General features: G+C 51.6%; 1 protein-coding gene across 5 annotated transcripts in view; it reads right to left on the bottom strand.

Moving 5' to 3' along the window:
- Positions 1–14,262, bottom strand: part of KIF3C (kinesin family member 3C) — a 32,218-nt gene extending 17,956 nt beyond the window's left edge. For all 5 annotated transcript variants that reach the window (XR_003321937.4, XR_007190774.2, XR_006411502.3 and 2 more), the window contains exon 1: positions 12,214–14,262. Coding sequence is in view for 2 of the 5 variants with exons in the window: in XM_026520253.4 (XP_026376038.2) it covers positions 12,214–13,749 (1,536 nt within the window). In the remaining 3 variants the exon portion in view is untranslated. The remainder of the gene's footprint in view (positions 1–12,213) is intronic.
- Between the last annotated feature and the right edge of the window lie 4,009 nt (positions 14,263–18,271).

The raw sequence follows: 18,271 nt of genomic DNA, 5'->3' as shown, positions 1-18,271 counted from the left end.
GAATTTGTTATCTCAGGAGGACTGTATTAAATGTCTAAGAGTTTATTAAGGGATTCTAGGGATGCATTTTTTTTCTTTTAAAGTGAGCTCTATGCCCAACGTGGGGCTTGAATTCAGGACCCCGAGATCAAGAGTTGCATGCTCTACGGACTGAGCCAGCCAGGAGCCCCAGCAGGGACTTTTTTTTTGTTGTTTTTTTAAGATTTTACTTATTTATTTGACAGAGAGAGAGAGCACAGCAGGGCAAGCGGCAGGCAGAGGGAGAGGGAAAAGCAGGCTCCCCACGGAGTAGGGAGCCCAATGTGGGGCTCGATCCCAAGACCCTGAGATCATGACCCAAGCCGAAGGCAGCCGCCTGACCAACTGAGCCACCCAGGCGCCCCTAAGCGGTATAATCTGTTAGAAAGGTAACCTGGCAGTATGTTCTAAGACAGACAAAATGTTTATAATAATAAAAAAAGATTATACCACTTAAATTACCACCAGCAATAAATAATGGATCAACTTTTACTATAGTATCATAGGCATGATTATCATTATTTTAAAAATTTGCTCTAATTATAGATATAAAATTGAGCCTCCCCATTGATTTTATTTTTAAAATTTAAAAAAATTTTTAAAGATTTTATTTATTTGAAAGAGAGAGCAAAGGAGCACAAGCAGGGGAAGGGCAGAGGGAGAGGGAGAAGCAGACCCCCAGTGAACAGGGAGCCTGATGCGGGGCTCCATCCCAGGACCCTGAGACATGACCTGAGCCGAAGGCAGATGCTTAACTGACTGAGCCACCCAGGCACCCTTCCCCATTGATTTTATATTTTCTATACCTTTGAGGTGGACTTGTGGAGGTCTGATCTCTCCTTTCACGACAAACCCCTTTATGTGTTTTTTTTTTTTTAATTACTTTTCTTCCTTGGTGATTTTTTTTTTTTTTTTTTTTTACAGATTTGACGCTCAACTGACTGAGCCACCCAGGCGCCCCTCTTGGTGATTTTTAAGGAAGGAGAAAGACCTCTGATTCCAAACAATTCTTTGTTCAGCCTTCACCTTCTCCAGCTACCCACACCTAGTCCCATGTTCTTCTCATTCAAAATTCTGGATTCGAGAAACCCATCTGGACATTGTCAGGAGGAATTTGAGCTGCCAATCAGGCCTCGAATCTGATGTATCAGCCAAGACTACCAGGGACCCCAAATTCTCAGCCTGTCCCCACCCCCGCGATGTGATGCCCAGGACAGGCTTCTCTCTGTTGGATCTTGCTCGTCGGCTTTCAGGTTAGTTCTCCTCCTTGGACCTGAAACTCTGCTTCAAGATCTCTCCTTCCGGCTGGGTCCTGGGCTCCACGAAGAGAATTCTGGATATGTCTGACTGTCCATTATCACCCCATTCCATTCGCCCACTGCCCCTGTGCTTCTCTGCTGGTCCCGCTGAGACCCAGCACAGACGTGGTCTGCATGACAACTGAATTTGCCTTTCTGGTGACTCGCCAAGGCTTGCCCACTTGCCTAGCCCACACTATCGGCCAAGCCTGCCTGACAGAGCCTGTCTTGTGCTAGAAGAGGGGGTTGGTCCTGGCACAAAATCTGTGGGTAGGCCCCAATCCAGGTGCAAGGTCTCAGCCCCCACCCTCTCCCCAGGCTCAGCCCATGCTGTCAGCATCACCCTCACGTTCTGAAATACACCATGCACAACTTCGGTTCTTTGCTTAGAAACAGGGTTTGGTTTTGCTTTGTTTGCTTTTGCTTTTAATTTTCCTCCATTTTTCTGAGGATACCAGTGGCCATCTGCTCTTTTTCCTCAGATCTCTGCTCTATCATCTATGGAGGGCAGGGAGGGACAGGGAGGTCTCAAATCCCTAGGTCCCCTTCGGGCTGGGGGATCCTAAACAGAGGGGCTGGGAATACAGGGGTCCTAGTCCCCAGGAAAAGTTCCCTGGAGTTCTTAGCCCCCAGAGTTAATGCTGCCTTTGTGATCCCTCAAGGCAAAAGATAGGTGGGTGGGGCCGGCAGACAGGACTGGGTTTGGTCCTACTGGTTCTCAATCAGTCCAGTGTAACTAAAAGGCCAGCAGCCGCTGAGGGGCTGGAAGAGGGAGGGCGGGGAGCTCCAGGGCCGTGGTCTGACTCTTGAGAGACTGCTACAAAGCACAGCGTAACTAAGGCGACCTCAGCAATCCTCGACCCCGAGCCCCTTCACTTTACAGAGTAGGAAACTGAGGCCCAGAGATGGCGTAGTCTAAGCCTGGAGTCTCATAATTAAGGAATTTTTATGTGTATCTGCTCCTACATTGACTATGTTCTTTCCGAATAATTTCCCAATTTGATCAGAGTCTTGGTTCCAGGTATTAGAGGCAGGTCAGCGGCCGGGACAATGAACAGTCAAGCTCATTATACGGACCATGCAAGTCTACAGACCCAGCCCAGGATATTCAGAGGCTCACCCCTTCCTATTCCAGGAGTAACTGGGGTGCAAGACCAGAAGGAGGAGGGAGGAGGCCCCAGTACTCATGAAGGACTGATCTGGAAAGCCGGAGTGGAGACAGCCGGGCCCAGCCAGCCTCTCAGAAGATACCATCAGGTACGATTTCACAGAGAAGCCAGACAGGCTCTGCTCGGCCGCTGCCAGCTAATCTCTCCCATGCCGCAGGAGACACGGGTCTCAGATGCAGCCTGACATGCGCCTGTAGCTGGCCTGGGTCCTTTTAAATCAATCATCCTATTTAACCACCGTAAGAACCACGCGAGATAACAAGTATGATCCCCATTCGCCTTAAAAGAAAACTAAGATTCAGACAGGTGAACTGACTCCCTCCAGGTTACGGAGCCAGGAAACGGCAGCCTCCTAATCCCACTGGTGGCCCTGTCCCTGTGCCACAGCTGTCTCCTGGGTTCAGGCAGGAAGGAGCCTTGGAGAGCCAGCAGTGGCATGTGGTGTCTGCACCTTTGCCAACTCAGGAACCATCAGGAAAGCTCAGGGCACCATTCCCTTCTCTGCGAGCTCAAGCAGGCAGGTCTCTGCTGAAAATGCTTCTGCCTGAGGCGTCTTATGGGGGCCTCGAGATGAGTGGGTTAGAGTGTTAATCACGGGCTTGGAGGAGGTTGTCAGGATCGCTGGCATCTGGGAGAGAGGCTAAGTCCTGGGATGCTCATGGGAAGGCCACCTCCCAGGTTTCGTAGAGGGACGATGTGCGGAGCACTGGGCACGTCAGGCAGCCTGGAGGCTAGCACACACTCTGCCACCTATTTGCTCTGAAATCTAGGGCGTCAGCCCCTGGACTTCAGTTTTCTTATCTGTAAAACGGAAGAGAATACCCACCAACCTTGAAGGCGTGGGTAAGAATGGAAAGTTGGATAACAGACGTGAGAGTACTTGGTAAGTTATAAAGTGCAATCACAGGTCAGCGGTTACTTGTCAATCGGTATCTGATTAACCGGTACTCACGACTCATCACAAAGAGCAAAAAAACCCAATTAGTGGACTGGTCTTTGCTTCTATCTCTTATTACAGCCACTCTGTCACAGACCTATTTCGCCTTTTGGGGCTCCCTGGTGATAGATCTCAAGGAGCCGGCAGTAAGGGAAAAAGAAACAAAAGAGACAACAGTAAAGGGAAGAACAGTGCTATTTTCAGTGATTCTCTGCCCTGGGGAATAGACATCAGGAGACCCCAGTCTGTGTCCCACCTTGAGTCTCCTTGGATGGCTCAAAACACAACAGGAATGGTGGGTCTCTCAAATGCTAGGAATTCTCTCATCAAGAAGGAAACACTTTGGGATCAGGAACCGTATTGGCTGGGGAGTGAGGTGAGCTGGGCTCCACTCGCAACCTTGTCCTGGACAGGGTCTGGGTGTACTCGTGCTTCGATGCCCCTCAGAGAAAACCAGGAAGAAGAAGATCGGCCCATCCACTTCAGTGAGAATCCACGAGCACCTCAGACCTGATCCCCACCTTCCTCCTTCTCCCCTATTTCCCTCCGTCCAGACAACAGAATGCTACAGTGTCAGAACTGGTTGAGACCTAGGGAGGCATCAAGGGCAGACTCAGCATTTGACAGCCTCGGCACAGGGCCCAAGGGCTTAGGTGGGTCATCCGGGGTCATATGGCCTGCAGCTCCTGGGCAACGTTTGGTCATTCCTCCCCAGTTGCCACTGCCCGTCATTCAGGCTGACCTCTAACCCTGGCCTCCTGACCCGCTGCTTCTGAGGTGAATCAGCAAAGGATACAGGAAGCAAGGAGTCATCTACTGGTCATTTCTTACAGCCCCCGGGAGGGTCAAGGACTTGTCTAAGGTCACAGGATTGCCAATAACCAGGTACCGCTGAGAATTATTATCAACCCTGGATCTCCCTCAATTATTCACTTTTTTATTATTTATTAATTTTTATTTTTATTTATTATTTTTTAAGATTCTATTTATTTGAGAGAGAGAGAGAGAGAGAGAGAGAACACAGAGGGGGAGGAAGAAGCAGACTCCCTGCTGAGCAGAGAGCTCAATCCCAAGACCCTGAGATCATAACCTGAGCCAAATTCAAGAGTTGGATGCTCAACCGGCTAAACCATCCCGGCGCCTGAGTTACTCATTATTTTTAAGCCAACCTTCCAACCAGGTGTTAACATTTCTTTTCTATTTTTTCTCCCCTAAACTTTTAAAAGATTTTACTTATTTATTTGACAGAGAGAGACAGCCAGCGAGAGAGGGAACACAAGCAGGGGGAGTGGGAGAGGAAGAAGCAGGCTCCTAGCGGAGGAGCCTGATGTGGGGCTCGATCCCATAACACTGGGATCACGCCCTGAGCCGAAGGCAGACGCTTAACGACTGAGCCACCCAGGCGCCCCTCCCCTAAACTTTTTAGATTAGTTTTTATTTAACGAAGTAATACATGCCTGCAGTGAAAATAAAAAAAAGTATAAAGTGAAAAAATAAAAGCCCCCCTTCCCCATTAAAATTCCTAGAAATAACCACTATTAGTGAATTCTCGTGATTCCTCCCAGAAATCTAAATAATTTGAAGACTTCATTAACTATACCTACTGATTTATGTTCTTGGCCAGGGGTACTCAAAAAGATCTGTTGATTACATGAATACATGGAGCCAGGTGAGTTAGAAGCTGGGGGGTTGCATCATAAGGACAGGGATGGTTGAGTTAAGCATCTCAGCAGACAAGAGCTCCCCCTGGGGCCTATCAGCCAGGGGTCTGGCATGAACCTTCATTTCCGAAGTTGGTATTACGGCGCGGAGGGAAAGATCATGGGTGCTGGAGTCAGGCAGACAGAAGCTCCTATTCTGGCCCTGCCACTTCCTAGGCATGTGACCTTGGGTTGTTCCTTCCTCAAGGAGGCTCAGTATCCTCATTTGTCACATGGAGATTAAAATAGTACTACTTCGTGGTGCTGTTGTGAGGATTAAAGAAAGAAGAAAACAGCAGCATGCTGGGCGTTAGACATGCACTCAAGAAATGGTAGCTGTTGGGGCGCCTGGGTGGCCCGGTTGGTTAAGCAATGGGCTTTGGCTCAGGTCATGATCCCGGGGTCCTGGGATGGAGCTCCACGTCGGGCTCCCTGCTTGGTGGGGAGTCTGCTTCTCCCTCTGCCTCTGCGGCTCCCTCTGCCACTCCCCCTGCTTGTGCTCTTACTTTCGTGCTCTCTCTCTCTCTCTCTCAAATAAATAAATAAATAAGTATCTTTAAAGTTAAAAAAATAATAATAAAGAAATGGTAGCAGTCATCATCATTACTGTTGCTGCCATTATCATTCTGCAGGCTCACCTCGAGAAAGGAGAAAGCCTGCTGGTCCATTACCTAGTGCTACAGAGACAGACCAGCCCAGGGCCTGGTCCTCCTCTGCCGAGTACCTCTGGCAGGAAAGGGGGACAACTAAGAAGAAACTCTTTAGTCTGACCAGGGGTTAATGCCCAGGAATTTCTCAGGATATTAAAAATTCTAGATCCGCCAAACCACAAGAGCTGGTGCCCTGTGAACTCTGAGCACAGGGGTGAGCCTTGCGCAGTGTGCAGGGCTGAAGGGCTGCATTTATGCAAACAGGGACCATTTGCTTATCTTCTGAGGCCACCAGGTTCAGCAGCTCTCAGGCCCAGAAGGCTCCAGAAGTATGCAAGACTGGCCAGGTGCAACCGGCTAGCAGGGCATGGCCAGAGAAGGGTGCCCTTCTCCAGCTGAATTCCAGGCCCTTCCTCTAGCCCTCAGAGCACAAAGGAAACATTATCACCGCCACTTCATCCAGTCTCGTGCTATCTGGGGGCTGGAAATTTCTAAGGGCAATGTATAATACGCTCCTCTGGCCAACGCACATTGGGAGAAACCCAACACTGGACCAAAAGGCCGGCAGAGCCTCCATGTAAGTTGAAGCCCCAAACCTCTGATGGAAATCTATTAGTTTTAAATGCTTCCTGGCAGTCAAATCCTTACATTACAAAATGCCCCAGCTCGTGATAGCTCTGTTAAATGGTCACACTGCCAGCGATGGGTATTTACCTATCCTCTACAGCACCTTCTCTCCTATTGGGGCTTCTCCCCAGAAGCCCTGCTGTTCACCCCTCTACCCACTCTCTCCCCCCTCCTCCCTGCCTTTATGACTCCACTTCTCTTTCCCGTCTTCCCCATCCCTTTCTATTTCTTCCCTGTTTTTCTCCCCCTTCTCTTCTCTCTTCTTCGTCTCATTGTCTTTCTCTAATTGGCCATGAGAGAGAGCTGAAAATTATTTTTTATTGATTGAACTCATATATTAGAATCTAAACCCTCTGATCTTAATTTTCAAGAAGATAAACTGAGCATTTTATATTTTGCTCTAAAAAAATAGTATTTTGGGGGCGCTTGGGTGGCTCAGTCGGTTAAGCATCTGCCTTCAGCTCAGGTCATGATCCCGGGGTCCTGGGATCGAGCCCCACATCTGCTCCCTGCTCTTTCCTCTCCTCTGCTTTCCCCCACTCGTGTTTTCTCTCTTTCTCCCTCAAATAAATACAATAGTTTTTTAAAAATAGTATTTTTAACAATTAAGGAATTTTAGGAGAAGAGGGCTTTAAATACCATCTAGTTCAATGGCTTTGCTGATACATGAATCCCTGACACTCCATTTCTCCTTGAGCACTTCCAGGATTTGGAGCCTGCTACCTCTAGAAGTGGCCCATTTCTAGGTGTCAAGGAGTTCTTTATATCAAGGTTAGTCTGCTCCTATAATTCCTGCCCCCGGCTACCAGGACAACATAGGATATAAAAACAGTGCCGTCAGCAGAAAGGCAGTGAGGTGCATATTAGGGTCAAAAGATAGGGGTAGATCAGCTGGCTGTGAGGTTCTCCTACTGGGTGGGCAAGATGGAGGAGATATATGGCGGCCAGTCTCTGGTAGGTCTTGAATGCCAGTCTAGAATGTGGTGTGTTTGACTTTTCAAGGTGAAGCCAAGTGAAACTGTCCAGTAGGCAGTAATAAACAGCTGTGCTTACATGCCAGGAAGTGTGCAGAGTGCTTTAACATTATCTCATTTAATCCTCTCAATAACACCAATGTCGGCACTGTTATTATTTCATTTTATAGATGAGGTAACTGAGCTAGTAAGTCACGCAACCCAGGCCTGGCCGTGTCTGATGCGCGTGATCTGAATACTGCACTCTAGCAAGTAAGGTCAGCAGAGAGACCAGGATGGGAGGCCCTGATCTGCAAGTCATTTACTAGACAGAGAGAGTGTCAAGGACAGAGGCCACGGGTCTCATTTGAGCTCTCTTCTACAGACGGGGCCCCAATCTCCACTGCTAGTCTCGTGCTTGCGCTTAGACTCCACTGGTGCATTTCCAGCTGCCCATTGGATTTTGTCACCTCCAATTCCAGGCACGAGCTTCTGCCAATTTTCACCACCTTCCTAGCAACCAGCTCCCAAACCGACATTCCAAATCTTGAAGGGTAAAAGAAGAGCACATTTTGTGTTAAACCAACCTGGGCTCAACTGGATTTGCCACATACAAACTATGAGGCCTTGGGCAAGTTACTTAACCTCTACAGGCCTCAGTTTTCTCAGCTACAAAATGGGAAGAGTAACAACACCGTTCTTGGAAGGTGCTTGTGTGGATGAAATTTGATCATTTGTACATAACACGTAGCATAGTGCTCAGCACATAGCAGGCGTTAAGGAAACAGCATTATTTTTGTGATTACTGCTGCTTCTGGGGTTGAAACTCCCTCCTGGCATACCTTTTTATGGTTAATCCCAGTGCTGAGAGGTGGGGAAAAAGAGGGAGCCACAGAATGGACGGTAAACATTCGGGGCAGTTTGTATTCTCTGCGATGAGCTCATCCCTTCGGCTGTGGGGGCTGCTTCTGCAGGGTCTCTTTTCTACGCCCACCACAGACAGAGCTGGGCTCCAGCCAAGATCTGCCTGCTCTTCTCCCTCCAGACCTGCTTACTCGGGGATCAACAAGCAATGCCTCTTCCACTCCTCTCTCTAGAACCTGCATTTTGTGTCCTCTACAGCCCTGACCTCCCCCAGCCACTCTTCTTTCCTACGAAGTACCTAGGATCAAAGTTCACCTGGTCCAATCCCTCAGAAAATTGAGTTCAAAATTAAAGCAGTCATTAAAAAAAAAAAAAAATCTCGCACAATGCAATGTGAGTAAAGTGGACCTTCTCCCAACCAATCCACACGCTTTCACCCGTCCTCACTGAGGTCCGTGCACTGTGCACGAACATTTGAGCCACAGCCGTAGTTGTGGGTCCGTGACTTTCCCCGCACCCCCTTCCTCCTAGGCCGAGCATGCTATCAAGCCCTGGGGGATACTACGTAAGGAAGGGTTGCTAATGATGAGTGAGAAACCGGGCACTGATCACAATCGCAAGGCCTCACACATTTGCACACCCTCACATCCCCTGGGGCCCACAGTGAATATGGAAGGAGAGATGAAAGGAGACTCCAAGGAGACAGGCATGGTGTTTGTACACAGTGAGGGGAGAACAAAGGAAATGGGGAGCCTGGAGGTGGCAGGCAGGGGAAGCAGGCGAGCCAGACTGTAAGATGAGTCAGAGAGTGAATGAGGGCAGTAGGTCGTATCGGCAACGGCTTAGTTGCCCCCAGAGGGTGGTGTGAACTGGAAGAAGGGAATGGGGGGGAGGCGATTTGGGAAGCCGATGCCGAACTCAGAAGTGGGAACCCGAGGAGTGTATCGCCGATGGGGAGCAAAAGCTCAGTTCCTTTCCAGGAGGGACCCAAGCTCCAGTCTTCTGAGTTCTCCTAGATCTTTCTTGCCTGGCTCTGCTTCCAGAGCTGTAGGGTTATGGCAAGGCTGCTGGGATTGGCCAGGGCTGGGGAGAAAACAGTCAAGCTAACAACAAAGATGTCATCCCCCAGATCACTGGACCCCTGCTGGATTGACAGAGGCCACCCCGTGCCTGCTAATGCCCTCCATTTATTTGGTACTTTCAACTTATTTCAAATGCTCTCCCACTAATGATTTCATTTCATCTTGGGCACAAACCTGTGAAATAGGCAGGCCTGGGATTATCTCTAATGTGCTCCTCCCCTCTTTAGTGATCCCTCAAAAGCCCTCAAATTGTTTCCTCCATCCTAGAAAGATCCAACACCGAACCAGGCAGTGCCTTGGAGGTACAAAGAGGCTGGGGTCCTCTGTCTGGGCTCCACTCTGAGCTGCTTGTTGCTGTTTGTCCTGGGCTGGGTGTGACAAGAAGTCACAGGATACCGACTCATTCTCCTCCTGGAATTTCCCAGCCACCCGCCCCCTTCACTAATGTCTGAAAGCCTGGCACATAATGACCATTTCACCCAGTCCCCAGGGAGATATGTCAGACTTCCCCTCATTAGGAGAATAGAAACCTGAGGCCTAGAGAGGCAAAGGCCTTCGCCCTGAGTCACACAGTGAGCAAATATGGAGGGATGGTGATGACTTGGGGAAGAGCATAGGTCTGGGAGCATGAGGAGACCTGGGTCCCGGTCCTGGACTCACCACTTCTCAGCCAGGAGCATGGAGATAGTCACCCAAGCTCCCCAGTCTTGGTTTTCCTAACTGTCAAATGGGAACAGGAATACCCATCTCTTGGGGTTGCTTGAGATGAGGATGTCAAAGTGTTACATAAAAATGAATTATTCTGATTATCAAGTAGCACAAGTAACATCAGGACTCTGGTGTAATGGAAAGAGGTTGGATCAAGCATAAAGAGTCTGGGATCTCTTAACTCACCTGTGTGGCCCTGGGCAAGTCCAGGCCTCAGTTTCCCAAGGCCTCTGCCAGCTCTAAGAAGGAGGGTTCTGTGGACCGTGTCTCTAGTGCAAGAATTCTGGCGCTGGCTGCCCTGACCTCTTGACTGTCCTATTAACTGTGCTCCCCACCGTCTTAGATCCAAGAATTTTACTGAGGGAGCCAGGCAGTTGCCAACAATGGGAGATCCCATTGTTCCCAATGGCAAGGATCCACTGGATCCTTCAGACTAACCCCTCTACCCATTTCCTCAGGGCTGAAATGTGCTTTTGTACTGTCTTAGCCTCCACTACCTCCCAGCTTTAAGGGGAATGAGGGTGGAGAAGGGAAGCAAGGGGGAAGGGGGAACCCTTGGTAATGAAACTAACGACAGATTGCCCATGTAAGATCTCCCAGTGGAAAGCACCAGATTGTCTGGATTCCTTTCCTCCTAGGGAGGGCTGAGTCTAACTACTCGGGTAACATCTTGCTTCTCCCCAGATGGCCCCAAAGGTGCCAGGCCCCTGAGCCATTCTTGGAGGAAGCACCTCAGCAGAACCCTTGCTGAGCTCAGGGAGGTGAATTAAATATTAACGATGCCAGGCCGGAGCCCCTGGTGCAGCAGCACATTCCCATAACACAGACAATGGCATACAGCTCATGTGCCCGGCTTCCCAGCAGCAGCCGCTCTCCCTCCCCGGGCTGGGTTCCCTGCTCCTCAGCCCACAATCTTGAGAGGGCATAAAAAATAGCAATGTTTTGTTCTCTCCGGCAAGCAATCAGCTCCTGGTTCCCTGTGTCTTTCCTCCAGCCCTCAGCGTTAAGGAATCCAGGGACCTGGAAATGCCTGGAACATTGAGTTGTGGCATCTGCAGCAATGAAATTTAACAGGTCTGTGGCTGTGCCTGGCAGGGGCCTCTGTAGCGTAGCCCCACCGTGGTCCTGGAGGTCCCCATCAGTAGGGGAACAGCTCAGGAAAGCTCGGGTAGCTCTCAGGGCAATGGGAACTTAAGATCTTGCTGGGATGAGGCTTGGGTGTGGGGGCCAGTTTGTGTCTCAGGTTGGAAGAGCTTCAGAGATCACCCAGGCAACCTCAATTTTACAAAAAGGGAAACTGAGGCTTCAGGAAAGGAGGAGGCAACTTACACAAGGTCACTCGATGAGCGATAGAATAGCGAGGCCTAGACTCCAGTTCTCCGGGGTAGAGCCCAGTGCTCTCTCCTACCCTCTCCGCGATCTCTGAATCTCCTTCCTGATGCTACCAAGCACTGGGCCCTGCACTGCATGGGTCCCACGGACTGCCTTCGTGGGCAGCAGGGTCCGTTCCTAGTCCTGCCCTGCCGTCCAAGTACCGAGAGAGCACAAGGTCCATGTGTTGCAGCTCAGCTCTGCCACTTGGTAGGATGGAACCTTGGCCATGTCACCTCTGAGTCTTAATTCCTCACCTATAACATGGAGATTTAAGAACCAGGACCCTGGATGGCTAAGGATCAAATGAGATCATGTCTGTAGGGGCATTGGGTAGATTGGCAAGTGCTATCCAAATGTCAGACGTTATTAAAATGGTGTGAGGTGTGCAGGTGCTGCAGAGGGAGGAGGTCCCAGGGGAGACGGCTATGCACGAGAACCCACACCCAAATGAGGCCAGGACCTGCGTGGTCATCCCGCGGACCTGACTGATACAGAAGGCCACCAGCAGAGACTGACAGGCAGTCGGTCAGACCAGCCCAGGCTCGTTGGCTTGAAAGACCACCTGCCTGCTTTGCTTCGTGTGTGTGTGTGTGTGTGTGTGTGTGTGTGTGTGGTTTGTCTGTCCTACATGCTCCTGGGAGGCTCTGCCCGGCAGCCCAGAATTGCAGGAATTTGCCTGGCTGCTCCAGGGCAGTATTTGGCAGGAGGGCAAGTGTGTTTTGCTGAGGGAGGGCACCTCCCCTCAGGTCAGATCAGAGACCCTCCAAGAAAAGCCCGCCAGCCCAGATCCCCCTGGGCACCTCTGGAGTACCCCAGCTGTCTGGGGCCCTTACCTTGTACTTGGCCGCGAGCAGCTCTGTGGCCTGCTGCTCCCGCCTTAGGTCTTCTAGCATCTTCTCCTTTTCCTCCAGCAGCTTCTGCTTCTCCTCGCTCACCAGGTTGCGGTCATCCTGGATGGCCGCCTTCTCCTCCTCCAGGCGCTCCTTCTGCTCCTGCAGGTAGTTCTCCATGTTCTTATCCAAGGCTGACTCCAGGATGGGCTGGGGCGGGCGGTGGTTGTTGTTGTTGTCATCCTCCTCTTCAGCCACCCAGGCCTCTATCACTGGCCCCTCGGGGTACCCAGCGGGCGCTGACACAGCCTTCTTCCTGCGGCTGCTCTTCCTCCGGAGCCGCTTTCCCAGCATCCCCTTCTTCTCCAGCTGGGCCTTCAGGCGGGCAATCTCCTCCTGGAATTCCCGCAGCAGCGTGTCCTTGGGGTCCTCATTCACCCGGGGCTTGTTCTTGATGTTCTTGGCCCTGTTGGCAAAGCGCAGGGTGGAGAGGCTCTCGTCGTAACTGTGAGAAGCTGGCCCCAGAGTGGCTACCATGATGGTCTTGGCGTTCCCCCCCAGAGAGTCTTGGAGCAGCCGGGTCAGCTTGGAGTCCCGGTAGGGGATGTGGGTGCTCCTGTTGCCCGCCAGAGCAGCGATCACATTGCCCAGGGCAGAGAGCGAGAGGTTGATTTTGGAGGCTTCCTTCGGCCTCTCTCCACCACCACCACCACCTCCACCACCGCCACTCCCTGTGGACTGTGTGACCGTCCCTCCAGCTGTGTTAGGACCTGCCTTGTTCTGCCTCTCACTGCCAGCCAGGTCCACCAGGTTGAGCTTGCCCACACGGATGTGGTCCTGGCCATCTGAGCCCCGCTCGCTGCACTCCACAGTGATGACGAAGATGGCATGGGAGCGGGAGCTGACCTCATTCATGTGTGTGCTGCCCACGGCCCGGGTCTGGTTCCCCAGGTTCATCACGTGCTCAATCTCCTTGACATTCTTGGTGACGAAGGAGGAGAGGTCCTTGATGTAGACACCGGTCTCCGGGTTCTCCTTCAGTTCTAGCCTCTTGCCAGGCTCCTTGGACAGCAGGTCCCTGATCTCCTCCTGGTAGATCTCCAGGTAGGAGGCCCGGACCAGGTACTGCTGGTTCTGGGAGCGAGAGATGTGGGTGAAGATATGCTCAAAGGCATTGGGGATGACCCCGCGCAGCTCGGGCTCCACCCAGGTCCCCTGCATGGTGTAGGTCTTGCCGGTGCCCGTCTGGCCATAGGCAAACACGGTGCCATTGAAACCCTGAAGCACTGAGTCTACCAGGGGCCTCACGGTTTCGTCATATAAGTCCGCCTGCTTGGAGCTGGCATCATACACGGCATCAAAGGTGAAGGACTTGGGCAGCTCCCCTGGGGCAGCGCGGGGGTTCCGCAGGGTCACCTGGCCCAGTTTCACGTCCATGGTCAGGATCTGCTCGTGACCAGCAGCCTCCTCCTTCCGGCTGAGGGGGCGGCACCGGGCCACCACCTTCAGGGCCTCGCTGGCCTTGGTTTTACTGGCCATCTTGCCGCTCTGTGCTTCCTGCCCCCAGGGCCCCTCCGCAGCCTGGGCGGTCCTGCTATCCTCCCTAGGTCTGGATCAGCGGGGCCAGCCCAGCCCCCAGGCACCGCTCTTCAATCCGCATGCAGCCTCCTAGGGTGGGGATGCTGGGAGGTGGCCCCGCCGCTGCTGCAGTCCGGGCCTCCACCGCTCTCCGGTCCTCGCTGCACCGGCCGGGCAGGGGATAATTAGGCAGAATCCCCCGGCAGCCGCGGGAGCCGCGCCGGCCGAATGGCAGTGCCCGGAGCCCGCCCCATGCTGGGGCAGAGGGAGCGCTGCCGTAAACAGCTACGGCAACAATGAGATAAAGGAAGAGGAAAATGGGATGGGGGTGGGCGGCGAAGCTGTCTTCTCCTCCTCCTCCTCCTCTTCTAGGGATCCATGGCGGGGGCTGCTGGTCCTGGGCGGCCGGGGGTCCCGGCCCTCCCGAGGGCAGAGGCTCACCTGGAGTCCTCCCCCCGCGCTGGGGGATCATTCATTGCAGCCAGCGCGGCTGCTGCTGCCCCTGCCTCCACCTTCCCCGCCGCTGCCACCGGAGAATGAGAGAGAAAAACAGAAGGGGATGGGGCGGAGCAGCGGCGGCGAGAGTGATGTTGCCGCCGCGCTGCGGCCCCAGCTAAGCCGCCCGGCTGGGGTGGGGCAAGGGGCGGGGCCGCGGGGTGGGAGGCGCTAGCCCTGCGCGGCCCGTGCGCGGGGGACAGGGGTGCATCTCCCGCTCGCACCCCCGCAGACCCCTCCGGAATGACAGGCTCGGGTGCCGACCCAGGTCCCGCGCCCACCAGGCGGGTGCGGCGCAGCCACCGCCCGCCGTCACCCCACTGTGCCCGAGCATGCTGGGAATTGTAGTCCCGCCTTTGTTAACCCGGTTCTGGCAGGTTGCTGATGCCTTCACCAGTCCGGGAGGCCCCTCCCTCCCTGGCACGCAACCTACGGGGAACCGCTGAGGTGGCAGCCTACCTGGGACGGGGGGTATCCATCCCCCACACTTGTTCCCCCCAAAGGCACCATCCTCCATCTCTCCACTGCTCCTGCCTTTCAGCCTGCAGACGTGTACATGTCACTCCTTCGCTTCAGTGTTGCTAGGCACTTTGGCTCCTGAATGTTTCTTGACTCTGCCCTTCCCTTTCCCTAGCCTGGTTCACTTCTGGCCTTCCTCTTGTCTCCTGGAACCACCTTCCAGCTGATTCTCTCCTCGCGTCTTCTCTGCACATGCACCCAGGTCCCCTTCCCTCCTCCTCCTCTAGCCTTCCATATTGTATACAAGCCCCTCCATCTTCTGACCCCAGGCCTGATTTCCCAGCCTCACCTCCAGGTACTCTCCCACAGAGAATCTACGTTCCAGACATTCATTCCTTCAAACAGTTACCCGGTGCCTGCTGAGCCCCAGGCCCCATTCTAGGAGCTGGACCTTCTTGTCCACAAGGAGCTCACATTCTGAGAACCGTGTTTTGTTTTCTTAACTGGCTGTGCTGTGTTGCATCCTTGCGCCTTTGCCCAGAGGGCGCTGTCACCCTTCTATACTTGGTGGCATGCCATTGGCGCAGTCCAGGCACTTCTCCTCCTGGACGCCTTCCCTGATCAATTTCTATTCCGTAGCAGAGGCAGAATTTGCATAAAACAAAGCTTGGGTTCGACTTGCACTTCTGAACTCCATCCAATGGTGTGACTTTGGGAAATCGCTTACCTTGCCCCAGCCTCAATTTCCTCATCTGTTTGAAACAATTAGAGGGCACCTGGGTGGCTCAGTCAGTTAAGGCTCCAACTCTTGATTTTGGCTCAGGTCATGACCTCAGGGTCTTTGGATCAAGCCCCCCCCCCCCCGGGGGGGGGCTCAGCGGGGAGTCTGCTTGTTCATCTCCCTCTGCTCCTCCCCTCCCTAAGTAAAATAAATAAATAAATAAATAAATAAATAAATAAATAAAATCTTTTTAAAAAATAAAACAGTTGGAGAGGGGAAGACCAATAATACTCTATGTAGTGAAACAATGAAACAATGAATAAACTATTCTGCCAATGAGAAGACTTTTATTTTAAGATTTTAGTTTTGAGTAATCTCTACACCCAACATAGGATTCAAACTCACTAGTGAAGATCAAGAGCCACATGCCCCACCCATGGAGCCAGCCAGGCGCCCCTGAGAAGACTTTTTTTTTTTTTTAAGATTTTATTTTGTTTATTTGACAGAGAGAGAACGCAAGAGCACAAGCAGGCAGAGCGGCAGGCGGAGGGAGAGGGAGAAGCAAGCTCCCCACAGAGCAGGGAGCCCGATGCGGGGCTCGATTCCGGGACCCTGGGATCATGGCCTGAGCCAAAGGCAGACACTTCACTGACTGAGCCACCCACGCGTCCCTGAGAAGACTTATTTTGAAGCAAGTCCTTAACACAAACTTGTGGCCTGCTTGGTTTGCCTGACAGCTCTCGCTTTCTTGAGTATCCTCGATAGACCAGGTCCGGGTTTGGTATTTTTCTTCTAGGGTACAAATTAGGTATAATTCCTCAAGTCCGAGGACTGAGCCACTGTCCTTCCCATGTTCTACTCTGCAGAGGGCAGTTGCCTCTGTGGACTGAGCCCGAGTTGTCCTTCCTCTCTGAGATCCAGATTGAGGAGGTAGTGTTATCTGAAACCTCAAGGCTGCTCTCCACAGAGACACCAGAAGGATCTTTGCACAAAACATTTCCAATCATGTTATTCTCTAGAGGACCTATTCGTTTAGTTCTCTACCTCCTCCCCATCTTCAAATCTCCAGGACCTGAATGGCAGTTTGACCGGAAGTTTGAGGTTGAGCTGCTGGCTTGCCTACTTGTGAAGCGTCCTGGATTTCCCCAACCCTCTCTTTGATCAAGCTCTACATGTTGTGACTACCTTGGCTTTTGGATCAATGACTGGGTGGGGTTTTGGCTTTGCAGGCTAACCTTTCTTGGCTCTGGCAACCTGAGTTCTAGATGGACCAACCATTTGGCTCTTGGACTATTTTCTTGTTGCACTTGGCTTTGGTTTTTGGACTACCCTTTCTCTGCTCTTTCTAACTCACCTGACACTATGGCACTGCTGGATGAAAGGGATTCTGGCCCCGTTGTCCCCACTTGATCCCACCACCTGGCACTGTACTTGCCCAGATCCTCTTACATGGGAGGGACACTGGAATCCTGTTGCCCACAAGATGTGGGATCCTGAGTAAAGTAAAACCTCTCTGAATAGCTTATTTTCTCAGTGGGAAAAGTGAAGATAAGACTTCTGCCGTTACTCACAGGGTTTACACGAGGACTAAGTGAGACCATGTAGAATTCCGAGGATGTAGAAGGCGTTCAAGAAACCGTAGTCTTCCCTCCTTTTGTCCTTCGTATTCAAGGTTGTTCACATCTTGTGTTTCCCTTTGCATCATCTTTGTCAGCCATTCTTCCTTCCCTCTCCCTGTTCTACACTCAAGTCTCTGGACACTTGGGTTTGCTTGAAGTCCTCCAAACACACCATAATTTGGGGGCCTCCATATGACTTTGCTCATGCTGCGTCTCTGCAATGTTCTCCTAACTTTGTTTCTGCCCACACAGCCTCACCTCCTATTTGTTTTGCAACTCATTATAGCTTCTCCTACCACTGCTCAATAGAGATTCCTCTTGCCAAGGGTATCAGTAACCCCGTGGTGCCGTTCTAGAAGGCTCCTTTCAATAGGAGCCTTTGACATAACTCACTTCTTCCTTCTTCAGCAAACTCTCACTCACTTCCTGTGGTTTTCATGACCCTACACTTTTCTGGGTTTCCTCCTCCAGCTCTCATGAGTTCTGGTTGCTCAGTTTCAGTCTCCCTAACCAATTGACCTCATTCAACTCCAACATTACATGGTGTTCGTTAAGGTCCTAAGCCCTCTTTTTCTTTCAATGTCACCCTATAATGATCACTATAGCTCATGGCTTTGATTAATGTCTAAGTGACTTCTAAATTCATATTCCAGCCCAGACTTCTCTGAGCTCCAAATCTATATACCCAGTTCTCTAATGAACATAGCCACTTGGATGGCTCCCGTGTGTTTGAAATTCTACTTGTTCACACTGAACTCATCATCCTCCCTTCTAAACTTTGTCCTCCAAGAATGGTCCCTAGCTCTGTAAACAGCTCTTCCGCCCTCCATATATCTCTCCAAACACCAAATCCTTTCAATTCAACTTTCTTAATATTTGTCAGATCTATCAACTTCTTCTCCACTTCCACAGCCAATATCATGACCCAAGCCACCATCTTGTCTGGCCTGGCGTCCCTCAATGGCCTCCAGTCCGGTTTCCCTAGGTATGCTCTCGCCTCTACTCATCCATTCTTTACAAAGTAATCTTTTAAAAACACATGTCTGAACTTCACTGCTCTTAAGTTAAAGTCCAAATCATGAATGTAGCCCCCAAAGACCTATACAGTCTGGTACCTGCCAGATCTCCTGTCACATCTCATGGCACTCTTCACCTTGCTCCCTGGGCTCTAGTTACAATGACCTTCTTT

Source organism: Ursus arctos, unplaced genomic scaffold (assembly GCF_023065955.2).
Source record: "Ursus arctos isolate Adak ecotype North America unplaced genomic scaffold, UrsArc2.0 scaffold_8, whole genome shotgun sequence".
NCBI lineage: Eukaryota > Metazoa > Chordata > Mammalia > Carnivora > Ursidae > Ursus > Ursus arctos.
This window is presented reverse-complemented; position numbering and strand designations above follow the sequence as displayed.